We start from the raw sequence: 27,081 nt of genomic DNA, 5'->3' as shown, positions 1-27,081 counted from the left end.
GTCAACACTTCTTATCCCACAGACCTTTGTAGGGTTTATCCTGGAGACAATGGATGTGGACATCTGAATGACTGCACTTTTTTCTGGGACAAAATTATTTCTTCTGGGACAAATGTGATGTCTCTTCATTGCCTCAATCTCAGGTACTCTTAGTTTGGCACAACCTATTCAAGATGACTTGGGAGGAGTTAAAGAGGCCAGACTTGAGTCTTATCTGTATCTTAACCTCTGTAGCCCATTGACCCAAACAGTGACACCACTAAAACAGATGCACACTTATGTACCTGAAGGCCTAATTTATGTTTTTGTGCTCTTGTTTTCCTGATTATTTATCTTTATGCTAGTGTATAAGACAGTGACATCTCCTTTGTTAAAGTCTGTCTTTCCCTCCATAGGTTCTCTGGCAATGAAAGTCTGCAGGAAGGATTCCTTAGCAATCAAACTTAGTAACAGGCCCTCCAAAAGAGAACTGGAGGAGAAGAACATCCTCCCAATGCAGACTGATGAGGAAAGACTTGAACTGAGGCAGCAGATTGGAACAAAGCTAACAAGGTAAGAGGCAAACATTTTTCTAATATTTTCTGAGGAAAAAGAGGTGGAAGACAGTACAAGATACAGCTTCCATCTTTGCTCTATGAAGATTTGGGGTCAGTCTGTTTACAGTGTTGTATACCTGAAAAGTCAGCCCATAGTCTGAGGAAAGACTAAAGGCTCTAGATTTCACCTGTGCTTCTGTATAATTCCCCATACTTTGCTCTATTTCATTCTTATGGATTACCCACTACTGAAAAGAACAGTCTCAAGGCATTTTGCGGAGAGAGGGAGGGGCTGTACTGTCTTACGAAATCATTGATACTGCCGAAGGACTGACATATAACCCTTCTTCCTGAGTTACCTTTAAGCAGTTAAGTGTTTTCCTGATCAGGAACGTTTATTATATCTTTCACAACATGGCTTTGGGAATTAGGTTGGGATGGAGTGTCTCACTTTGCAGACTCTTCCATGTCTGTGGCCTTTTTAATTCTCACTAGCTGGTCCACCTCTTACTGTGTTAGATTTGGGCTGCTGGTAAGAGGCAGTCACTGACAAGAATCCTTCAGGTTTAATGAATCCAGTCTGCTTAATTCAGAATACTAGCACACCTGGCAAAAAGTGTAAGAAGCTCAAGTGCTCTCTCAGGCTGCTGTTATCTGTGCATTCTGTATTAAATCTAATGCTTTTATCTTATCAGCAATTGGGAAGGCTGATAAACATGTTAGCAGCACTCCAAGATAATAGTAAGACAGAATCCGAAATGGTGATGAGGAAGTAGGCTCTGATCAGTAAAATCTTTTATCGTCTTAGAATTTGCTACCACGTGTTTTATACAACGCACCTATTTATTAGGTTAGATTCTAGTATTATGAATCACAGAGAGTAGAAACTCCCAAACTACCTTCCCTACATCATTCATTATTTTATATACATGTCTTCTCTTATTCATCTCCTTTCTGCAGAAAACAGGGTCTTCTCCATCTCTCTCTATGAGAGTTTTTTCAGGTCCCTAATCATTTTTATCCTTCTCTGAACCTTGTCTAATTCTCAATATCCTTTTGGAGATTAAGTGAACAATTCTGCATGTAGTACTCTAAATGAAGCGGCACCATTGATTTATCTAATGATGGTATCATTATGATTCCCCCACCCACTCCATATTCATTGTAAAATGTGTTTTGACTGCAGTAGTCCATTAACTCAAGACTATCAATAAACTAGCTATATAGTTTGAAAATAATGTCAACCCACTGTTTATTCCCCTATCCAGATGGTTAATGTCTCAACCAGCACCTTTCCAGTTCGTTGTCCATAGGGAAGCAATATATTTCTGTGGTTTGACTTGTATAACTCAAAAAACCAATGTTGGCAACAGCTGGAGCTTTCATAAAATCATAGTATAGCAGGGCTGGAAGGGGCACTCCCTTTTTCTCCAGTACACTCCCTTTGTTTTCTGTGCTCCTTCACAGTCTCAGATTTGATGCTTGAATCTTGTCTTCAGTAGCCAGGTTCCTAATACAAAACACCACAAATGTTTCAAAACAATGTAGAAAGTCAAAGGTCTTACCAGTAACAGCTTAGAAATGTGACTTGTACTAAAATATGCCATATCAGAGTATGAGTCCAGCTAGGGAGATGGGTAGTTTATTGACATGGAAGGGAATTTCTTAAGTTTGATGTACAAAAAGGTACCACTTCCATGGCTTCAAAAATAATTCTCAAAATATTACATTGATTTCCTGATTGGAATGATGGTTACATTTCATTTCTGCAGCCATCTTTTTCCATCACTCTGAAATTGGAACATAATACTGCAACTCTCAAGCAAAAGTAAAGGAATACAACATTTATACTCCTTAGGGAAGAGCAGAGATACAGAATATAAATTGCAGCTGGCAACTTTAATAACATTTCTGAAAAATGTGTACCACTCTGGCAGTGGTCCCTAAAGATTTAAAAATAACCAGCCAATTAAATCATATAAATTATTTGCAGAAGAAACATAAAATACAGAATAAAATGTTAAGCAAATAGTTACCCTTGACAGCAATGGACTGGATCTCTTAATTTTCTCTAAAAGTCTTGTTTGGATACCGCAGCATTTACACACACTCTGCACAATATTTTAGTTAAGAAGAGCTCATTAGCTGCAGCATTTGGCAGGTCCAAATTTAAGTCCAAAAAGAGTAGTTACTTTAAAAAGGAGCTTATGGTTAGACGTATTGAGAGACTGACCTCTGACATATTGAATGGGACCAAAATCATCCCTACTGTAATTCTACTGGCTTTATTGGAATTGAACTAGGAATGAATTTGGCTTTGAACCATTTGCTCATATCCTATTTAAGTATTGCTGGGAACCTTTAAATCTCAAATCATTCTCAGAAAATGGTTATGACTCTATTATTGCATTTGCCAACTGGTACCCAGGCACCAGAGCAAACTTAACCAATTAGCAGTTTCCCACTGGACTTGTGGAACCAATTCTGGTCTGGCTTATACCTCAGTAGCCTTAGAGCAGTAAGTGGGGATGCACAGAAAACAACCTACAGCAGAATTTGTCCCATTAGGCATACTCCTTGAATATTACCTTAGTCCAGTATAAAACTAGGACTTGTGTGGTCTATAATAATAATAATACTTAGTATATTTATAGTGAGTAAATACCACTATCACCATATTAAAAATTAGGAAACTAAGCCTCTGAACAGTAAAACCGCTTGCTAAAGATTGAAAAAAGGAACGTGGCAAAGGTAAGAAGAGAATGTAGACATTTCAGTTACTGGATGGACCACATACTACTTCCCAGCTGTTCAGGTGCAGTAGTGTCAATACATGATTGTCGCGGGGCACCTCGCTGCCCCGCTCCTAGAGAGGGGAAAACTGCTGGGGGAAAAGCCGTAGTAGGGATAATGAGCGCAGCTGTGAGTTGCCAGGGCAACCCCAGATAGATTAACTCACACCTGACGGCGGTCAGCTGGTAATGTAGGGCAGGGCCTGGCTCCTATAAAGCCTAGAACCAAGGCTAGGCTGGGAGTTCCCCGCCAGCAGCTAGAGGGGCAGGAGCTAGGATGCGAGTACCGCTCGAGCAGACTGAAGGGTGGTGGCTCTGGGACGCGGAAGCTATGTTGTTACAGCCAGACAGCCTTAAGTTAAGTTATAGCCAGGAAGCTTGTGGTTTGTTTTGTTAGTGTTGGTGTTTATTACGCCGGTGGCAAGGGTGAGGCTAGAAGGGGTTGGAGGAGGCCTCATAGGGACCCCAGAGGGGTGGGGCCCCTAGCGCCAGCGAGAGCGCGGCATTGTTAGGGAGCCCCAGCGGGGGCACAGCAGGCCCCAGAGAGGGGGCAGCATTATTAAGGAGCCCAGCGGGGGCACAGCAAGCCCCAGAGAAGGGGCGATAGTATCAGGAAGCCCGGCACGGGCATGTAAGGTCCCAGAGAAGGGGGACTATTGAGAAGCCTGAGACGGGCGTAGCGAGCCCGGCTGTAGGCTAGTACGGCAATAGCCCTCAGATAGGGGCAGGGTGCTGCGGTGGACCCCGACGGAAGGGGTTAGCAGTACAACACCCCAGGAGAAAGGCAAGGTGCTGCGGTGGTCCCCGTCAAAAGGGGATAGCGGCGCGGTGAGCCTGGATAAGAGAGGGTAGCCGTGCGGTGGGCCTAAAGGACCGGAGACTCGGTAGGAAGTCCCGTAGCGGGCTAGATTATTTTAGAGAAGGCCCAGAGGGGGCTCGATGAGAGTCCCCGTGAGGGGCCTTATATTAGAGAAGGCCCAGGAGTGGGCTAGACCACAGAGGTGGCCCAGGGGAGCGGGCATGTATTTCGACAGACCAACGTCCAGTACATCTGTGAGGCTTGGGGCGTGGTATTAGGGGTTGGTAGGAGCCACGCGTAGCCCATAAGGCTAGGGTGCCTGGGAAGCACCCATCATACAGGGAGACCCCCGGTGGGTCCAGGAAAACACGGGGACAGAGGTCCCAGCTAACCGTGCCCAAGGAGACGTGAGGCAGCCTCCCAACTTTACCTAAACATCAAAGACGTGGCAAGCGAGAATCTGAGGGTGCCCTTGGGCTGACTTGGCACGGAGAGGAGGCCTTAAGGAGATCACGGCCCTCTTATAGGACCCCGCCGTGACAATGATTAAAGGGAATCCTCCCTCTAGCCAACCCAGAATGAACTGTTTTGGGATGTGATACCTAGCAGTAAAACTTCATTAACAGTGAAATAAAATACAGTCCTTTAGTATGTAATCAAATTTGAGATTGGGGTAGGAGACATATGCCAAATCTTCAATTGCCAAAAACATTATAGTCTATAATGGTGGACTATAGATAATGGTGGAACTACACTGGTTTACAACAGCTGAAGATCTGACATAGACAACATTTCTTTAATATGCACCTGGTTTTCAACACGTATGTTTGGAATCATCTTTATTTCTCATGCTCAGCTGTTCACAGACTTCTCGTCATTTGTATTTTGTGTCTACTGACATCCATAGCTATGCAGGAAGGACCTTACAGCCTTCATTTACCAAGTAATCTGCACCACTGACCAGTCCTGATTTCTCAGAGTGCATCTTGCTGTAGATCTCAGGTTACTGCCATCACCCGGCTCAAGGTGGAATCAAGAGTCTCCTGTGCTCAGTCTGGGTGTCAGAGGGCAGCCTCCCTGGTAGTAATCATGATTATCTCATTAGGTCTGATTTAAGCTCAAATTCAGTAGTGCCATTTCCTCAGGGAGCAATGATGGTAGTAGAGACCAAACGGCCCTCAGAAAGCCAAGTATTTTTTTTTTTTTATTTAGAACAAAAGAATCCAGAAAAAAAACTTGCTTTAAAAATAAGAAACCATACCATTCTCACTTTCTTCCCCAGAGGCTGGCTGTTCTTTGAAACCAGGAAGGCTCTCAATGTCTTTAGATTCCCTCAGCAAAGATGCTCCCAACCTGAGCCTGCCTGTCTCCCTAGACAATTGCTGACCTAACACATAACCCTTGAGTTGGGCTTTTAGACTCTCTAGTGGTCTTTTGAGCTCTGCGCTTTCAAAAAAAGGGTTGATACTTTATTAGAGACCAGACAGTGTTCTTGAAGCTAATGGATGTATCAGTTGTTGTTTTTTTTAAGTATGTAATGTGCTAGTGTCCTCACCCAGATCTTGTGTGTTGCTTTCCTGTTTGCTCTTCCTAGTACCCCCTCTTCACTGTTAAATCAATATATCCATACAGGAAAATCTAATAACCTAACACACAGTAATTTCCCTTCACTTACTAGGTCACATACAGCGTTCATAATATTCAGTGTTCTCAGTAGTCATAACTTTATTATAAAGCAGCACTGCAGCTGTCACAATATCCTCCTCCCCATATCAGAACAAAGTCACATCATAACCATGGGCTACAAGTACATTGTGTGGAGTAAGCAAATGCTGCCCTCAGGAGCATGTTCCAGAGGAATGTCCCATTGTCTCCCTATAGGCAAGCCTGTTGGAACAGCCACTTCTGGAGCATGGGATGTGCCCCTGCCACCCACATGCCATTGTCAGAGTTATGTCTGAGCATCACTGCGCTCAGTTCGTCCTTTGAAGCCTACCAAAGATGGAACTGGGGAGCCATGATTCCCTCCTAGCTCCAGCCACAGACTTAGGAATTAAAAATCAGCAGCTAATCAGATGGCCAACAAGAGAGTTTCTTTCTAATATGCACACATAAGCTTGTCATATACCTGCTGTCCTCTTCTATTTGAGGAAGAGGCAACTAGATAATCTGTTGAGTTATAAATAAGCCGTTGTATATGCTTTGCCCCATGGTCAAAAACATACAGGCCACATATAGCAGAATGTTCTGCATTAAATTTTGTTCTCTAGCTCTAGATGTATTCCCTCTATAACACATTACAGAACACTGGAAAATCTGATCTGAGACAATACAGACCATCTATTGTCCATATCAAAAGACAAATGACATGATTTCTGAAAACAGGTTGAGGCAAAAATGTGTATATATACACACACATGTGTACGTGTGTATTATGCTACATATGTGTATGTAGCATAATAAAATCTCAGATGATTTAAAAAATCACTGGCTTATTTCTGATTTAGCTATGTGATGCTAAAAGACAAATCTCTATTGAATGGCAGACTTGACAGATGGTCATTGTCGCATATTGTTTTGGAGAGGAAGTTAATCGTCTGTGCCCACTCATCCTGTATAAGCTGTGTCTACCGCAACTGGACTGAGAGCATTGTCTAGAAACCAATGAATTGGGAGATCAATAGATTTTGGTGAATATCTATGAAATAAAAGCTCACCACATAATCTTGAAACATCATATATCCACAGTGGGAGTTTCTGAGCTGTTCAAATCAAGTCCTGTTTCCTGTGTATTTCTATGTACATGTGTATGAAAAGGAGGGAGAGTGCTCACACCTAGGACAAAGGGTGAGCTGGGGGGAAAAAGGAAGATAGAATAAAATGGAGAGAGTAGGAGGGGGAACTTGACAAATTGGGGAAAGACAAAGAGAAGTTATGGCATCAGTTCAGGTATGATTTGACCAGAAATCTCACAGAAATGTCATCAATATTAAAGCCCAGTAAATCTGCAACATTTGTATAACAGCCAGGGCCCTGGATGTTTGGATAGTCAAATAACTTTCAGATAAGTTTGACATATCTGCAAAACAGGATTTTGCTTCTCTCTGAAATATAAGGCAATAAAAGGCAACTAGGTTATTATGCAAGTCAGATGCATTTTTCAGCTTGACAGACCTGATAGAGAGAGATGTGATTGGAGGAGATTAGTATCATCACATTGACAGAGGTAGATCCTTGGTTGTGTTAGCAAGAGTTCTGTCAAAAAAATTATTTTTTTATATAAAATGTTAACAAATATATGAGTATGGTTACACCATGGCATCATTTATGCTTGCAAAATAGACTAGCCATTGTTGAAGTCACCATGCAGTGAATAGAGTGCTGGCACTTTCAGCACCACTGTGCCCCCTGTACTCCATACCGTGCTGCTGACAGATGGAACAGGGCCTGTATCTGCCACTTCCCTTTGCAGGACAGCACAACAGATCTACGACCAGGTCACAAAATCCTTGGATGCAGGTGTCGCAGTGGATGTAGTCTTTCTGGACTTTGGGAAGGCCTTCGACACTGTCTCTCACCCCATCCTCATTAAAAAATTAAGCAACTGTGGTGTCAACGCCTACATAGTCAGATGGGTCACAAATTGGCTGAAGGGCCACATCCAGAGAGTGGTGGTGGACAGGTCATTTTCGACCTGGACGGATGTGGGCAGCGGGGTTCCCCAGGGCTCAGTCCTCGGGCCCTCACTATTCAACATCTTCATCAGCAACTTGGACGAAGAGGTGAAAAGTACCTTGTTCAAGTTCACGGATGACACTAAAATACGGGAAGAAGTGAGCACACTAGAAGAGAGGGACAGGCTACAACTAGATCTGGGCAGGTTACAGAGGTGGGCAGATGAGAACAGGATGGGTTTCAATACAGACAAGTGCAGGGTAATGCACCTGGGGAGGAAGAGCCAGCAGCATACCTACAGGCTGGGGAACTCCCTACTCGTCAGCACAGAGGCAGAAAAGGATTTTGGAGTCACTATGATTCCAAGATGAACATGGGCGGCCAATGTGGGGACGCGATCAGGAAGGCCAGCTGCACCTTGTCATGCATCCACAGATGCATCACAAGCAGGTCCAGGGAGGTGGTCCTCCCCTTCTATGCAACATTGGTCAGACCACCGTTGGAGTACTGCATCCAGTTCTGGGCACCGCACTCCAGGAGGGATGTGGATAGCATCGAAAGGGTCCAGAGGAGGGCCACCCACATGATCAAGGGGCAGCAGGGTAGGCCCTACGAGGAGAGGCTGCAGGACCTGAACCTGTTCAGCCTCCACAAAAGAAGGCTGAGAGGGGATCTGGTGGCCACCTATAAACTTGCCAAGGGAGACCAACAGCCAATGGGAGAGTCTCTGTTCCCCCAAACACTACCGGGAGTAACAAGGAATAAGGGCCATAAGTTGACTGAGAGTAGGTTCAGGCTAGACATCAGGAGGCACTACTTCACAGTCAGGGTGGCTAGGATCTGGAACCAACTTCCAAGAGAAGTGGTGCTCGCTTCTACCCTGGGGGTCTTCAAAAGGAGGCTGGATAATCACCTAGCTGGAGTTGTTTGACCCCAGCATCCTTTCCTGCCCGTGGCAGGGGGTCAAACTTGATGACCTGCTTAGATCCCTTCCGACCCTACCAACTATGAAACTACCCGTGCCCACACTGCTCTCTGTTGCCTCCCAATTGCTGTTTCTCACATCAGCAGCTCTAAATCTGAACTTGGGCACTAAGTCACATGTGGCCATGTTGAAGAAATGCTAAATCTCACTCTGAGTCACCACTGTGACAGCACACACATTATTCAGTGACACAGTAATTGTAGTTACACTGCACTGCCTGCCTTTACCAACAAGCCAGGGATTGTTCAATGTTTTGAAATGCACAAAGGTTCTTTAAAAGGCCTGAGGGAAGCAAAGAGTGTAAAGGCATCATTTTTATTTATAAAAAAATGTTGCTGTGAGAAGAGGTAGCTTTTTTAAAGTGATTTATTATTTAAATGGCATTACAGTCCCCCTGAGACTGAGGCTTTGTTCAAGCACAGACTGGCTGCAAGATGGCCCCTGACTGTCATAACTGAGTGACTATTCTGTACCTATTTCTCATGAGTATTTTTATTCTCTCTCCATCCTAGAATCATTTAGGACAGGGCTGTCCAGTATATGAGCAACTAGGGGCCAGTGGTGTAACAAACAGAGTTGGTAGCCAGAACAATCCTTGGGGGGGTGGGGGGGGAGGAGGGGAATAGGCTTCAAGAGCAGGGATGGCACCCAGTTCCAAGAGCAGGGTCTGGGGGGGAAGGGAGAGGGATAGGCACGGCTGACTAACCCATGCCAAGTCCCCCACTGACCAGTCCCCCACTGAGCTACTGCTGCTGCCACCGCCTGCTCTGCCTTCCTCGGCTGTTGCTGTTAAAGCAGAAGTAGCCAGGGACTGTCAGCATGGGTATACTGCCACCATGAGAATTTTGCGAGAGTTGGGGCATTATTCCAGTACCCCTCCTAACTCACCCATCCCTAGTTATGCTACTGTTAAGGGCTTCAGGCCTCTGGCCACCTGCTTCTTAGCCATATGCTGCTTGGGCAGCATGCCACACCATACTATGCGCCCATGCCCTGGTGCTCTGCACTGTGCCACATGCCCTCTCCCCTTCCCACCCCTCCCCACTGCACCATGCTGTGCTGCTCTGCACTGCATGGTCTTCCCCCAACCCCAACCCAGTTAGCTGCCCCACCCTGCCTTACCCCCAGGCACAGAGACACAAAGTGGAAGCTGGAAGAAGGATGGAAAGCCAGAGGAGACTCCAAAGGCAATAGCAGGAAAGCAATGGGGGCAGGGGTGACTGGTGCCTCCTGAGTCTGGGGGGGCACAATTTGTGGGCGGGCCAAAAGCCTCATATCCACTCCTATACTTCTGTGCCGTGGCTTAGTGCCCCCCCAGAAAAAAAACCCCTGCCCCATCCTGAGTGATGCTGAATCGGGGGTTGATCTCCAGGGGCAGGGGAGAAATGCCCCCTGTGCCCCCACTACTAGTTGCCTGTGAATGAGGGAGAGGCATCCAGGCCTGGGGATTTCAGATTAACCCCTCAGGAGCTGGACATGGCCTGTAAGCCACCAATTGGATAGTCCTGGTTCAGGAACAAATGGACAGACAGTAAAATTAGGCTTTACTCAAAGTTATCTTCTAATTCTTTGGTCTGCAGTTGTAACTTTTATCATTAGCTCTTATTAACAGAAGGAAAGAGAGCCCAAAGCAACAGCTCCTTCACAGCCGCAACAGTGTTGGAGACTGTCTCTTCGCATGTTGAGCTGTGTAGATATGTCACACAGAAAATAAGATTGTGGCAACAAGCTGATGCAAATCCTGGCTTAGAAGGGGAGAAGGCAGGGGTCCAGCAGAAGGAGATATTTGAATGTTGTGTGGCAAAAATAAACTGGGCCGTGTTTTAATGATGATAGTGTCTAAGTTGAACGGCATTCTTTTTTCCTAGTTCAATTGAATGAAGAAAGCCCTGTGTTTCAGAGGACCCCCAGGGCTATTTATGTAAATTGCCCCTGTCCTTCCAGAGGGGGTGGTAAGAGAGAGCCCTGAAGATTGCAAATTGCAGTTGAGCAATCAGTCTTGTCCCACTGAAAGAGACAGTCCTGTAGTTAAAATGCTGAGCTACGGAGAAATCTGCATTAAGTTCCTGCATCTTCCACAGACTGTGTGAGACCTTGAGCAATGCACTCAGGACCAGACTTTTTAAAAAAGAATAAAGAAGACAGTATGCAGCAAATGGGGTTTCTTAAGTACCTACCTCCACAGGAAGTACTAGAATTGTGAAAACAGGGGCAGATGATGTGGTTCATCACAAGTGAAACAACACATATTTTTCTCCAGTTAAAAATAAACTACTGTGGTAGCTTTACTAATCTTCCAGAGGCTTAGGGCTGTATTGCAGCAAAAACAACTATAACTTTATTGGAATGAGTTAAAAAAAGTCTGCAGGGCTTGTTTTAACTCATTCCAATAAAGTTATATTTGTTTCTGTAATGAAGCACGTATTTCACAAATTAGGTGCTTCATTACCATAGTAGAATTGCAGAACAAAGAATAGCTTGATTGGTGGAATTTCAAGACCATTAAAAAAAGAGAGGGTCATTAACACCTGTGGCATGAAGAGTTTAGAAAGGATCAAGTAGATTATCATGAGCCATCTAGTCAATTGACTCCCTCAGCACTGCCTGACTAGAACGCTGCTGCCACTGCCAAGCAGTTGGTTTTAAACTTTGGGTGAAAGGTAAGGTGAAACTGTACCAGTACCTCCCCCCTGGATCTGCCCCTGCCTACTCCAGTCCAATGGATGTTGTGCCCTGTATGTGAGAGAAGAATTGTGCCTCCATGTAGTAGATACATACAAATTGACTGCGTTCTGCCCAAAAGCAAATAGCTACCATTGGATCTCCAGCTTCTAAATTTGCCAAAATTATTTATTTTTGTTATTTTGAATGAAGAGAGGTATCTGCTGATGCTCTTACCTGAATTATAGACAGATGCAAATTGAAAGTAGACAGAAATCTCCCAGGAAGTATCCATGTGGTCACTCGGTAAATGGAAAGTGATTCACTTTATATTACTTTAAAGATCTGTATTTCAGATAGAGGTGCTATTAATCAGTGAACATCTCTATTATTCCTTTAACCACCCAGACCCCTGCTATCTGCTGTCACTCTACATATCCATTCTGGTGTGTGTTTCTCCAGTTCTTTCCCCATGGAATCCAAATCAATTTATGTAACTGGACTGCAAATTCCACGATCCCCTCATCCCCACCCTATGATCCTCCATATTTGCCCAAATTAATCTCTAGATCAGATTGTTAACACAAGAAAGAATAATGAGTTTTGGCTTTACTTCCTTCTTTAATTTCAGTGGAATGTAGTAGCTTTCATTTCCTAGCTTAAATTGTTACATGGCTTTGGTGTATTTGCTGAACAGCTACATTTTGGTGTTGGGTTAAATAATTCTTATATATAAAAAAATCATGTGTGTATAAATTAATAATTCTTATAATATATATAATTATATATATAATTCTTATATATATAAGACTCTATATAGTCTTATATAGTAGACTAGATATAAGAAATAATTAATATATATACCTCTTTATATTTTATACCTCTATATATACACACACATTTTTATTATAATATCTATATAATGTATGATTGAAGTAGAAATTATAAAACAACATATGTCAATAATAATAATAGAATGTATATAACTCCAAAAATAGGATAACCACATAGAATCCAGACAGTTTTCTATTTTGGCTAAAAAAAGGACATATTTTAATTTTTAAAATTGTGAAATAGTTGGGAGCTAAAACAAGGAAAGCTGTTTAAAACGTTAATGTACAAACTCTAAAAGAAGAAAATAGCTTGTTTTTTCTTTTGCTACTTAATGCTCCACTTGGAACCAGCTCATACATTTCCACCTTGATAAATCTGATCATCAATCTTAACAGTTTGAGCCTGCTGATTGTAGGGAGTTAATCACAAGAATAACAGTTGTTCAGGTTGGATGACCTTATAAATTCTGTAAAGGAAACAAATCAGATAGCAGCCCAAATAGTTAAAGGAAGCAGACTGACAGGAATACATTTCATTTTATCAGTTGTTGATTGTAAAATGGAGAAATTGCTTCTTGGGCGAGGCATTTAACCTCCCTTTGTCACCACAGATTCCCTTTTTGTTCACTGTAGTCTGGCCTATTTGACAATTGATGAACAGTAAATTAAGATAGAAGACTCCCATAAAGCAGTTAGACATGAGGCTGATTTACATTTTACCTCAAGCCACCTTTTGAATGTACCTGGGCATATTTATAGGCATAGCCATGAACAATGCTTGCTTCTGGTGGCTGGGGGGGCATGGCAGTGGTGGGAGCATGGTGGCGGTAAGTGGGAGCTCCTGCAGATGCTGCCGGCACTGTTGGCGGTGGGGATAAGGGGTGGCGAGCGCCGACCAGGGGATGGCGACCACCTGCAGCCGGCAGTGGCCAGCAGGGATCACTGACCACCTGCAGACGCCGCCAGCAGTGTCAGCACCCGGGTGGTGAGTGGCTACTGCCCACAGGCACTGCCAACAGTGTTGGCGGTGCCTTTTTGTAGGGGGTGCATGTGCACCCACATGCACCCCCTATGCATCACCCTTAGGCATAGCTGCTACATTGGTAAAAGCAAGTTGCTTTGCTACACACATAACAATCTGGTTTTTGTGCACTACTGTCAGTGTTTGCAGATCAGCCTGATAATTTCACATGTGGATTGCTATATGTAAATATTTAAAGATCACTTGGGCCTTTACATTACATATTTAACAGAATTAAATGTCTTTGGGAGAACTGCATCGGTTTCAAGAAAACTGCTGTCTATGTTAAAAAGTTATAAAAGGTTTGGAATATTGCATATTCTTTCTGAAAGACACAAGCTGGCATGGGAGTCACTCTGAGGTAAATAAAAATGTGTTTCAATTGCATACACACAGAATAATCAAAACTATTCATTTTCTAGGAATACATAGCTAAGGGGCATGCTAGCATCTCAGTATACTGGAACATGTGTGAACAGCTCAAAACATATGTAGAGATTAAAATATGCCCCTTAAGCTAAAGATCTTGATTTGGGAAATGATAAATCATATTAATAAAGTTAATTAATAGAAACATGCTATAGCATGTGGTGAAAAGAATAAGCATTAGACCACATCTAAAGATATGGAAAAACAATCAAATTAAAGTGAGCTAACAAGGTACAGGTGCTTAGCAAGCTGGCACATGGGTTGCATACAGACATTAATTTCAACTGACAGAAATTTCTTCCAGTAGAAAAATAAGCTGGGAGCTGGACTACACAGATGCTCCTCCAGCCCCATGGCTAGAGAGCTTCACAGACAAGCTTTTGACAGCGGGGCAGGTATTCTGGCATATACTTGACAGGGGGGAGGGCATTCTCCCATGGTGGGAACCCTCTTGGTTCTCTCACCCTGTCTCCTGCTGAGGAGAGTAGCCCCTCTCCTTGTACTGCTCTGGAGGGTGTGGGGAATGGGGTGCTCAGCCACTGCAGCAAGAGTCCAGGAGCCACTGTAGCAGGACCATGGCAACCTGACTCCTTGGTGCTGCTGCTGGCTGACCCAGAGCAGTGTGGGGCAAGGTGTGGGTCTTTTGCTGCATTGGCAAGGCTCCCAAGCCTGGCTGGCCTTGACCAGCAGTCTGCCTCACTCCACACATCTCCAAATCAGCTGGGCAGCATGGGAAAGCTGGCAAGAGCAGGGAGCTGGGTTGGGGGAGGCCTCCACATGCCCAGTTCTCAGCCCCTCCGGCTTCCCCGTGTCCCCCATCAATCAACTGAGTGGCAGAGGTGGTAATTTAAAAACTGCAGGGGTTGGGATATATGGGCTTATGATGGCTTTCATCAACTCAGCTCCCTGAACCTGCCATCTTCCCTTTGCCACCCCACCACCCAGCTGAGCAGTAGTTCAACAATTTAAAAGCTGGGAGCAGAGCTCTGAAGAAGTCTCCCCAAGCCAGCTCCCAGCTTTCCTTTGCAATGAGGTGGCAATTTAAAAGCCAGCAAGTGGGAGCAAGACTTGGATCCCTGAACCCCAATCTCAGCCACTGTCTTGTAAATCACTTCCCTGTCCACATGACTGGGCAGCGAGACAGGAGACAAAAGCCAGGTCAAAAAGACTTTCCCAGAGCCTCACTCCCAGCCATTGGCTTTTAAATTCCTTGTGGAATTTCTGAGTTCTTTCCAACAGAAGAATTGTTCCATTATTTACCTCTAGTTAAAAAATGAGTGAAAACTAAAAGCTGGCATTTTCCAAAGGGTGCCCTGGATCTGAAAAATGTTGAAAATCTCTGGTCTGTATATTGGTTTCTTCCAAAAGAACAACAGTTCTCCCAGTTGAAACTGGATGTCTGTACCTAGCCACAGGAACTGCTCATGAATCCATGATTACCCTGGAAATTAGACTCCGTAAACTTGAGTTTGTCCTTATGTTAAGTGCACTTTAATACCTGCTGCAACAATTGGCTTTATAATGGAGACTTTTAATATACTACATTAGTAGGAAATGATGTGATGAATTATAAACCTTAGGAGTAAGCATTCAGGATGTTATGTTTCCTCCAAGAGCAGGTACTTTTGTATTAGGATCGGCTCAATGATCCAAAAAAGACCCATATTCTTTAATCTGCCAGCCAGATCTTCAACATTTCCTTTTCTCTCTCTAATGCAGCTAGATACTTTCTGCTTGTGTCTCCCTGTTTATGGCTATCTTGATTAAATATCAGCTCCACAAGGAGGAGATCCTAGTCTGATATGGCATGGTTAGAGATTGGAGGGTGGTTGTGCACTGTTGTTTTAAGTAATTATCCTGTATACTTTCTTAATTAAGGTGTTGGTGATCATAATATGTGGAGAGATTCTGGATTTTCTTGCCCATTGGGCCTGCAAAGGGCAGGGTGTTAGCAGAGTTAGGTATTGTTCATCAATGATTTCTCCATCTTTTGAAGGTGTCGCATTAACTGGCTCCAGGGGTAGTCCTATTCAGCTTCCCGGGCCGACGAAATTAGGTGGCTGTCAGAGCCTTGGGATAAATAGGCCGTGTATTAGAGGTATAATAGTCAAAGGGTTAACTCAAAAGCAGAAAGGGATTCTCTATTAGAAAAGGTTTTTTTTAAATCTAATAATTCAAATTGTATCAGCATTTTTACACTGTTTAGTTTGTTTAAATGAGGGCTGTATTACATCATTTAATGTCACATGCAGACACCATTTTCTCTGCACCAATGAAAGGTTCTGGCCAGGTCGCAATAAGCCATGGGAGCCACTACAGAATTCTTTTCCCTTTCTCCTGTCTCTTCCTTCCCACTTATTTGTAATTTTGAATGTGCCTATGAGACTCAGTCATGGACCTGATCCAGTATGCCATTATGTTAGGTGGTGTACAAACACAGAGCAATAAGCTGGTCCCATCTTATAGAATTTCCAGTCTAAGTATAAGAGATGGCAGATGGATACAGAAAGTCAGGGAAAGAGAGCAAAAGAAACCAGTGAGGCTGTATTGATCAGGCGACATTATCTCGTGTTGTGTCAGCCCTGGATCTTCCACTTTGCTTTCCTTGTGCATTGTCCTTTCTTCCCATCTTTGCCCATTGTTATTGGCATTAAATATTAAAACATCCAATGATAATGCTAAAATATACTGTGGGAAAACCTGGTGGTGGTGTTACTAATACATGGAAATAATTATTTCATGAATGATTTTTTTTTGGCCCAGCAGTATATAGGTCTTAGTACTGTACTTTTTATTAAGAAAAAAATATTTTAAGAAACTAATCATATCATTATAACAGGCCCTGAAAATAACTTGAGTATTAGCCACCAGCCAAAAATGCCATCCCTGTGTTTAGTGTGATTCGTTGTTTGCTGGGCTTTTGTGGACATGCTGTCTCACTCTCTCTTTCTTCCCACTTCGCCCCTTCTCTCTCTCTCTCTCTCTGTCACAACCCTTAGCACTCAAATAGCTAAATAATGTTCCAGTTAAATACTCCAGACTTTGTTACCAAACAAATCCAGAAGGTCTAAGAAGAGAAGTTTGAGTGTGTCACACGTTCTGCTTGCTTATATTCTGATATAAATAAAACTAACTCCTGCCTTGTATTGCAGCAAAGTCAATCTATGCCTATGCCCGGGGGCAGATCCAGGGAAGGTGCAGTGGTACATATGCCCTCCCCTTGGATTCTTGCTCCACCCAAACTTTAAAAGCAACTGCCTGAGAGGGACAGCAACATTTCTATTTAGGCACTGCTGACAGAGTCAACTGACTTTATGGCTCATTGTTATCTCCCTGATTCCTGCTAATCTCTGTCTAATCCATAGGTGTTAATGGCCTTTAATGAACCTTTATAATGTTCTTGGTGTTCCACTAGTCAAATTATCCTTTCTTCTGCAATTTAGCTCTGTTAGCCATTTGTTAGCCATTTAGCCCTCTGTTAGCCAAAACCTTAACTCAGGTGTTATAATATTAACTTGGGTGTAAAAATGGCTGACAGTGAAATATTGGGGGCATTGTCAAGATGTACAAAAAGGATAGCTTTTGTGTTATAAATCCAAATAAGAGACATATGCTTAATTATAATGACTATGGGACTAATGACACACTATCTTTTGACTATTTTGACTATTTTTTGCCAGTTTGTTGGGCTTTTTTAATTTATATATAATCTAGCAAATTGAGGCACATTCCAATAGTTATATTTGTTTTTGCTTTGATCTTAATTTAAATAATATAGTGCTAGTCCCCTAGCATACTAGTATAGTTTCTAGTTTCTCCTTAACTGAAGAAAAATGTGTGGTGTATGATATGTGATAATGTGCCACATCATCTGCACCCCCTTTTTCAAAATCCTAGATCCACCCATGCCTGTGATCTTTGTGTGCTGAGATGAGGAAGGGGCAGGGGTTTTTTTATTTTTTATTCCTTTGGTGAATGGTGGTGCTTGTAAAGTTTCAAACCTTGCAATAATGGATAATGTCAAGCATAAAAGTAGTACTAGCATCCATCTCTGCCAGCTCTCTTTAACACCAACCTCCTGCTAGGTCTGCCATGGGCTTCAACTGTCAGTTGTATGGTGTACTTTTGGTGCTGTGGTCATTTTGTTTGCTACCTCCCCCAGGCCACTGTGCAGCCAGGTCCCTGGAACTGAGCAACTAGTGGAACCCCTCTGTGCCACACAGAGCTATCCACACAGCAGACATTAGAGCACTGCCTTGTGGCAGGAGAATCAAATTGCAGGGATTGATATTTCATTTCTGGCAAGTCTGTGCATGACGGTCAGATTACCATGCCAGAAGAATCATAGTAGAAAATGTAGAACTCCCCTAAGTAACATGAAATGGTTGGCAACAGCAAACACATGCACTAGCTCTTGCATACAGAACAATTTGTAGTAACAACTCAATTCAAACTCTGAGTATCAGCCAAATAAGCTGTTTACTCTAATGAAAAGCTCAAAAGATAGTTATTTACTCAGTGCATCATTCTTTTAGAGAGCAAACAAAAAACAATTTGCAATTTTTACTAGCATTGCCATTTCAAATGTCCTACTTGGGAGTATAATTTGCTAGCAGAGTCCCAGTGAGCTGCAAGGGGTGAAATGTCCTGCAGTATCAAGAGATAATGACTGTTTTTACTAGTTCGGCCAGAAGCTGGGCTTGTTCTCTTTGTTCCTTCTCCCCTTCTTGCTTAACATCAATTCTTATTAGGAAGTATTCCTTATGAAAAGATTAGCAATCCCCCAGCAGTGATTGCACTTGGATTGAGATAATAAAGCAGGCTTTTATTTTGGTAGTTTTTCATGTCTTTACCACATAGCCTGAATGCAGTTGGCAAAGATGGGGGGGGAGAGGGTGCCAGGAGGTTGTACATGTATGAGGTGTAGGCTACTGAAGTACCATTGATAGAAAAAATGTCAATGGACATTAGACTGAGCTCAAGAAAATTCAAGGAAAATATAGAGAGCTAATGGAAGGGAAAATTCTGTTTAAAACACTGCCTATTCAATGTGTGATGTTTTATATCTCCCTCTGCAAAGTGCTTTTTGTGTGCTTGTTTTGTTTTTAATAAATTAACGGGGGTTTTCTGGATATAGGACCTTTTTTATTTGGAGATTATCAATTCCTGCTGCTAATTCCTCATTCAAAGTAGTAATCCTCTTTGCAACATTACATTTGTTTGCTGTGGATATGGTTATGATGCAACAAAGAGAGGATTATGACTTCATGGGCCAAATTCAGCTCATATGTAATTAAATGCAGCTACACAACCTGTAGGTAAGGCAGAACTTGCCCTGAGGAAAAAGAATCCTGTTGCCATACAGATGTCCTTAATGTAAAAATGCAAGTAGGAAAAAAGACTATGGGCCAAATTCAGTTCTATGTGACTTGGTATAAATTCAGAATAACTCCATTAGGTGCATCCACACATACATGCACATGCACTTGCAGCAGCTCAAATAGGACGGCACAAATTTGTGCTGGTGATTTTTGCCACAGCGCACATATCTGAACATGCATTTTGTTGTGGGGCAAGTTGTGCCACTTGGGGCAAACTGACCCTGCCCAGCTCCTTCTGGATCTGCAGCCAGGAGGATCTAAAGGCTGGAGCCAGGACCTGTGCTGGCCCCAGCAATATAAAAACCTGCCCTGGCGAGCAGCTCAGAGCTACTTGCCCAGCCAGTTGGTATCTGGGGACACTACCCCCTGTGCCAGCTGGACTGCTGACACAGCCCTAACCTGGAGTGGTCCCTGCACCTTCTACCCACTGCAGCAGCCTGGCAGTGGGGGCTGCTGCCTAGCTGTGACTTGCTGCCACCTGTGACAGTATCCATCCCCTTGGACCTGCGACCCCATGGCTGAATGCCTGCCAGACCTGGATGGGGTGCCCCCGCTCTGCCATCTAGGCAGCTATCTCCCAGGAAATATGCTCCTTGCAGTGGCCCACTTTAAACTGTCAAAGCATGTCCTCTTGGCCCCAAAATGCCAAAAGGTCAGCCACCTCATTTGCCCTCCAGCTGGGTCCCCAGTGCTGGCCCTGGACAGCTCCTCTGCCCAGGTCTCACCACTTTGTCTCACCAGCAGAGGTCCTGGTGTTCCCTGTTTAAAAATTGCACATTTCTGATAAGAAACCCAAATTCTCTCATTAAAATACCCAAAATAGTGTTCTTCCGCTGTTAAAATGAAACACCACTATCTATAGAGAGATCAGTTGGACAATGTTTTATTGCTATATTTACAAGTTTAAAGCAATTTGGAAGTCTACCAGTACCTCTATCATCATAATAAAATGGATTCTAAATATCTATATATTTTAGCACTTACTTTTGTGGGTTTTGTCATAGAAAAATCAGAGCTGCCCCTATCCCCTTCACTCACCAGGATGTGCGGCACTGAGCAGCACTGATATGCCAGTGCCCTGCCCCTGCCCTTACTCCTCTCTCCTGACCCACAGCCCCTGCCTGCCCCCACTAGCTCCCTCCCAGCTGCAGCACCAGGACATGAGTCCTGTCCCAGCACCAGGACATGAGTCCAGCTGCAGCTATCCCACCCACTGCTTTGTGGCACTGAGAAGTGCCAGCCCTTGTGGTTCTGCTCCTTGTCCCATCCTGGAAAGTCCTCAACTGGGAATCAGAGACTGAGCTGGGCATTTTCCTCCCAGGCCATTCTCCCCCTGCACAGGCTGCTCTGGGTGGGCAGGGGTGCTCTAAGCCTGGCTCTGGTGGCCTCTCCTACCTGCAGTGCTCCCCCACCCCCAATCCCCCCCTCTCTCTCTCATACACCCCTGCTGCCACCTCCACCCCTTTCCCCAGCCCATCCCACCCCCCATGTGGCTCCTGGGACCAGGAGCCATGTCCCACCACTGGTATGGACACGGGACAGGGCTGCAGTGTGGCAGTTACCCCTGCAGCCACAGCTGCCACCAGCAGGTCCCCTCCCATCCTGTGTAGCCTGCTGGTGAGATTTGTGGGGGGGGATGTTGGGTTTGGGAGGGAAGGGATATGGGGAGGTGCGGGGGTTGTGGGTGGGTGTAGGGTTTGTAGGAGTAAGGTTTGGGGGGTAATGGGGCTGGGTATGTGGCTGAGGGATTTGTGGGGGTGGCTTGGGGGTGTGAGGTTTGTAGGTAGATTGTGGGGGGCTGTGTGGGATCACTGCTCAGGAGGGGTGAGTCCCCTGCCCTCCGCCCTGCATGGCACAGCCCCCCAACACAACTCATGGACTGTCCCCCCTGCAGGGCCCACAGCTCCTCCCACAGAGCCCACAGCCCCCCTCTCCGCAGCAGCAGTGGGCATTGGGCGCACAGGGCCCGCTGCTGCCAGAGCCCCCCATGGCGCAGCATGGCCCCAGCCACTTCAGACCTGGCACCCCCTGTGCCACTTGTCGGAGGCCCGGCCCAGCCTGGCACAGAGCCATGCACCTTCAGGCAGCACCAGGCCACTTGAACTGTCACCCGGGGCCCAGCACTTCTTGCAGGGGCCATGCATCATGCCGGGCCAGGCCGGGTCCTGCTTCCATGTGCCCCAAGCCAGCTCTGTGGAGGCAGGACCCAGCCCGGTGCCCCTGCAAGCAGGAGAGGTGCAAGGCTGCGGCGTAACCCAGGTGCTGTCCTTGGTAAGTAGGGTCTGGGGGTGGGGGGATTGTGGGTGTGGAGTGCAAGTGCAAAGTCTTGCACTTTTGCAAATAATTGTTTGCACAAAGATAAACTAGTGAATGAGTGGCCAGGTTGCAATAGTAACCTGGGGGTTACAATGGACCATACGCTGAATATGAGCCAACAATTTGCTCTTGTTGCAATAAAAAGGCCAACAGTATACTAAATTGTATATAGAAGTATATTGTAAGTGTAATGAATGTCACTTGCAAATCAAAGGAAGTAGTTTTTCCTCTCTATTTAGCACTGGTGAGGCCTCACCTGGTGTACTGTATCCGGTTTTGGTCCCCACACTTTAAGAAGGATTTGGAGACACTGGAAAGAGTCCAGAAGAAAGCAGCAAATTTTTAGAGGTCTGGGAATTATGTCTTATGAGGAAGGGCTGAAACGGCCAGGGATATTTATCTGGAGAAGAGAAAACTGAGGCAGGATTTAATAACAGCCTTCAAATACCTGAAGAGTGATTGTAGAGAGGATTGAGATGGGTTTTTCTCTGTGGCTACAAGGAACAAAACAAGAAGCCATGGCCTCAAGCTGCAACAGAGGAAACTTAGGTTAGAGATGAGGAGGAACTTTCTCATCATGAGGGTGATCAAGCATTGGAACAGGAAACCTAGAGAAGTTGTGGAAAAACAGGCTGGAAATTTGCAAGAGCAGGTTGGACAGATACTTGGCTGGGATGGTGTTGTCAGGGATGATCCTGCTTTGCACAGGGGGCTGGACTAGATGACCTTGTGAGGTTCCTTCCAGCCCTACTTTCCTATGATGCTATGTTGTCATTTTAAAAATTACTCCTCTACTTTGGAGGGGGTTGTTTTACCTGGGATGGTCCAGGAACTGTATGAGATGGTCAAAAATGTCCTGAGAAAGGGCACTTGTTACCCAAAATTTTGCCCAGCAGTTCTCCCAGCTATACAGTTGGTCTGATGAAAGATACCACAAAAAAATCCTCAATCCTCTGCTATATTAATGTATAGAGACAGAAGTACAGTACAGCAATAATTACATACCAGCCAGAGAAATCTTAGAAGGAAATGATTTGTTAGTGTGTGTTTGCCAACTGGTGAGACTGGTACTTGGAGAGAAAGACTCCAATTAGAAAGGATAAAAGTTTTAGTATTTTCTTGGGGTTTTTTGTTGTTTTTTGCCATCCCGGGGGCAGAAGATCTATATGTTGTTAATTTAAATCAATAAAAATAAAAATAAATACTTAAAATAAACATTGATATTATCAAAAAACAAATATCGAATTCTACCAAGCCTAATTATAATGATATAGTATAGTATAGTATAGTATAGTATAGTATAGTATAGTATAGTATCTTTTTTGTCACAGCCTCCTCAAGTCATTTACTTTTTTACTACACTACACTTTGTACAGAAATAGAATCTGAACTGCTGGAGTAGTTTATCACTCTTAAAATTGTATAATATAGGGAGTTGTCTATTTTAGTAATAATTCAAAACAAAAAAAAAGTAACAAAAAGACTGTGCAGGGATCATGCTATTTCCCATACATCCCTTCACCCATAACCTATGTGCTATGTTTTAAGAATACTTAATTATTATTATATGTTTCTTTGGAATTCCCATGTAATTAATATCAAAAACCTATTCATATTTTATTTGGGGGTTCATTTGGTTCAGTTTTTCTGTGATATTGCTGGAATAGAAAATTGATCATTTGGAGTTAATTCTTACTTGGGGGGGGGGGGCTTGTGTGTGCATGGGTTTTTCTTCTTAGGGGAGAGATTACCTTCTTCCTTCTTTGCTTTTGACATGGATCAACTCCATTTGTCTGTTTTGATTGAATGACCTGTATTTGCCATTACAACAGCACAAACTTTTGCAACATTATTTATCAAAATTCCTGTAATTGGGGAACTCCCTTTTTCTGCTATCTCATAGGTACATTATAAATGCAATGGAACAAAAATCTCTAGGATTTTAGAGAATATTTTATTATTATGGTCCCTACAGTTCATCCAGTACTTTCTAAGTCCCCACAAGCTTTGACACTTTTTCCATGAGGTTATACAGAGAGCTAGGATACCTGAACAAATATACTTTTGAATTAATACATATAGCTTTTGTTGTCTTTAAAATATATTAAGCAAATTGTTACAGGGAAGAGATCACTCTCTCTTGGCAGTTATTTGCAACTCTTCCACATTTAGCTGTCCTGAGTGAGTTAGGAATCTCTCCAAAGGAAATATGTTATTGCTGTAGAGTGTATATGATGCAAGTAATTTATTCTGTCATTCTTTTTTTTAATTATTTATAGATGTGTGATTTGTATATTTATAGAGAAAGCCAGTACTTTGGTTAAAAGATAGAGGCTTTGATGTTAATGAAACAGTAAGGTATCAAAAAGATGCTCCATTTTGGGGCTCAGGAGGTATACATAAATCAATGGTGTCTTTATTTTGCTAACTTGAGTGAAAGAGGATCAGCGCCTTTTTGTATGATTCTACTGCTATTGATATAGCCTTATCTTTTGAAAACCATGAGACATGTAGTAATTTGCATGAAAACTTTGAATACCTGAGTTGCATTATTGCTATTGTGAAAGGGAATTTTTATTGGGTTAATGATTATCTGACTTGTGGTTTTTAATGAAGGTTATTGGCCTGGGTATACTTCTTCAAACAGCTATAAAATTCCCCTTGGGCGCATCCAGACGAATGCGGCTGTGCAGTATGTGGCGCCACAATCATGTCTGCAGTGCCACATACCGCACAGTCAGGTGTTCTCCACACTGCAAGGCCACACAGCCCGTTTGTATACTGCTCCGTTTTTTTTCCCCACGGTTTTTTTTTTACCCCTGGATATCCAAAAAACCCATGGGAAAAAAAAAAACCAAGCAGCACACACTCAGGCAGCATGTGTTACTGAAAAGCGGAACCGGGCCACCCGGAGCTGTACTGCAGCTGCTGGCCAGGCTCCGGCTGGCAGGAGCACCACTGCTGCAGCCCTGGGAGGACCCCAGGACCCCAGGTAAGACTGCTGGGGCCAGCACAGTGCTGGTCCCAGCCTCCCCTACTGCCCTCAGGGTAACTTACCACGTGCCAAAGCGCACATGGCACCAGCGTTCCCCAGGGACAAGTAGCTGCGGCACAAGCTATTGTTTCCCTCATTTTTGGACTACATTTAGAAGTTATAGGTTTCTTGCCAAGATTACCTTCTATTAGGACATTGTATAATGTGAGGGGTTTTTTCGTTAAGAAACGGATACTATCTATCACAAGCAATCTCAGTCAAGTATTTGATTTTATTTAGGAATAGTGAATTTAAGCAATCTACCCATTTGATCTGGCTGGTGATTTGTTTGTTTTGGAATATTTCATTTTAATGAAATAAAAAAGTAGGTCTTCTTTCTTTCTTGGAAAATCTTAAAGACTTTTCTTTTAATAATCTAAACAGTAAAAGGTAATCATAATTCATCAATCCTTACTGAGTTGAAACAGGAAATAAGAAACCTTTGTAGATGTGTCTCAAACAGAAGCTTTATTCACTTGGGTCTAAGAACTAGAGCACGGCAACCCAGGCTTTTAGTTTTGGACAAAAGGCCATTGAATACACTGTTAGTTTTACTGTCCGCTGTTGTTTGAACTAGGTACAAAAGCAGGCAACTTCTGAATGGATTCCCTAATATCTCTAGTAGCCTAAATAAGGGGCAACAGAAAAATTTCTATTTGAATGGCTTCTCAGCAGAAAATTGGAATTTTGGCTAAACATTTTTTTAGGAAAATACCTGTTTTTCACCAAAAGTTTTTTGTTTTTCTCCCCCCTTGAAGCACTGAAAATGTTCAGCCCAAAACCTAAATGTTTAAGCTTGTTCATTTTTCCTCAGTGCCTTAAGGGAGTCATAGTATGGTCCTCATTCTCCTTGATGTGCCAGGCTCCCTAGCTGGACACTGATACTCTCATGATGCATGCCCCCACCATGAAGGGAAACAGCTGCATCATGGGAGCTTTTGTCCTGCAGAAAACCCAGCCGATAGGAGAGCATGGGATAATGAAACACCTCAACTACAGCCTCGCTGAGACATCAGAGCAGTGTTTTCTAATCAAAATATTTAGGCTTAGGTTGAAATTGTAGACTTTTCCAATGTTTACTGAAAATAAAAATTCCCCAGTTTTTGCTCTAAACTCATTTATTGGTGCTGAATTTGTTTGGTTGGTTTCTTCCAGCCACTGGCTGTGATTGGCCTTTCCAGTGATATGACCAAGCTCAGGGGGAGTTCAGGAGGTATGGCTTGGCCCCAGTCTGGCCCCCACAGGGGAAAGGGGGCTTAACCCAGCCCCACAAGAGGGAAAGGGGGCATGATCCAGCCCCATCCTGGCCTTGCAAGGGAAAAGGGGGTGTTTCCCTGCCTCATCGGTGGAAAGGAGCATGGTCTGGCCTAGGGAAGCTAAAGGTTAAACAATTAAATGGTTAAACCATTTAATGCCATTTGCCTCCCACCTCAGTGCTGCGCGCTGTTGGGGAAGCAGGTCCAGCAGGCAGCACAGAGCCAGGCCACAGCATTCCGTGGCTGCTGTGGCAGGGAGGTAACTAGCAGTTATCTGGGGGAGCGGAGCCAGGCAAAGTTGCATGGCAAACCCAGCAGGGCTCAAATAGGAGCGAGTGCAGCAGCAGGGCTGCCATTGGGTGCCACAGGAGCAAGCTGCATGGAGCAGCCCATAGCATCCACAGGGGTTCCTGCCTGCCAGGACAGCCTCACCATGCCATGCCCAGGTGGTGCCTCCAGCCCACAGGTGCCTGCGGACAGCACCTCTCTCTTCTCCCCCCAGGCTCCGGCAGCAATCACCCCCAGTCCTGGCTCCCTGCGCTGCTCTGCCCCTCTGCCATGGGACTGTTAAACTGATATAATTAGAGGAGGTTAAACAGGTACATTTTTAAACAATATTTACATTCCTTGTCCGGTCCCAACCTGGCCCTGCAGAGGAAAGGGGGCACAGCCTGGTTCTGACCAGGCATGTGGGACTTGGGGTTTGGGAATTTGACAGCAGGAGAGGGTAGCTGTATTATTTTGGCCGCTACTCCCTCACTGCCAGATTTCCAGACTCGTGGGGAGCTTTGCAAGCCAGATGCCATGGCTCAACAGGCTGGAGGTTGAGCACCCCTGGTTTAGTATATCATTGTGAGAAAGGGTATGCCCATTGTATATAAAAACAGCAGGGCAGGGGAAGATTAACACCTGGGAGGGAAAAGAACTACTAACTAGAGGACAACTTTGGCACAAGAACAGTGGGTGTACACTGGATATGAATAAATTTAATCTGGAAATTAGATTAAAGTTTCTAACCACATAATTGGTGAGATTCTTGGATAACCTTCCCAGTAGGAGTAGTGAGGACAAAACCTGGCAGCTTTTGAGGTGGAGTTTGATCATTTTATGGCAGGGACTGTACCACAGGGCACCTGCAACAGCAGGACATTAGACACTGCAAGCCAGGAAGTTCCTTCCAATGAAGTGTTTTTACAGTTCGTGAGACCTTCATTCATTGACAAGAGTAGTGTCTTCTCCCATCTTATAAATCCTGATTGTAAATGACTGATTCTCAGTAGGAAAAGTCAGACCCTCAAGTCTGGTGTGCCACTTGGTCAATAACTGAACTGCCAAGCCACACAAATGCACTTAGCTAGATGCA

At 44.0% G+C, this 27,081-nt stretch overlaps 1 protein-coding gene across 7 annotated transcripts in view; it reads left to right on the top strand.

Annotated features, from left to right (window-relative positions):
• Positions 1–27,081, top strand: part of PHACTR1 (phosphatase and actin regulator 1) — a 476,216-nt gene that overhangs the window by 416,782 nt on the left and 32,353 nt on the right. For all 7 annotated transcript variants that reach the window (XM_019494850.2, XM_019494855.2, XM_019494858.2 and 4 more), the window contains one exon: positions 396–552. In XM_019494850.2, coding sequence (XP_019350395.1) covers positions 396–552 — 157 coding nt within the window. The remainder of the gene's footprint in view (positions 1–395; positions 553–27,081) is intronic.

Source organism: Alligator mississippiensis, chromosome 3 (assembly GCF_030867095.1).
Source record: "Alligator mississippiensis isolate rAllMis1 chromosome 3, rAllMis1, whole genome shotgun sequence".
Lineage (NCBI taxonomy): Eukaryota > Metazoa > Chordata > Crocodylia > Alligatoridae > Alligator > Alligator mississippiensis.
This window is presented reverse-complemented; position numbering and strand designations above follow the sequence as displayed.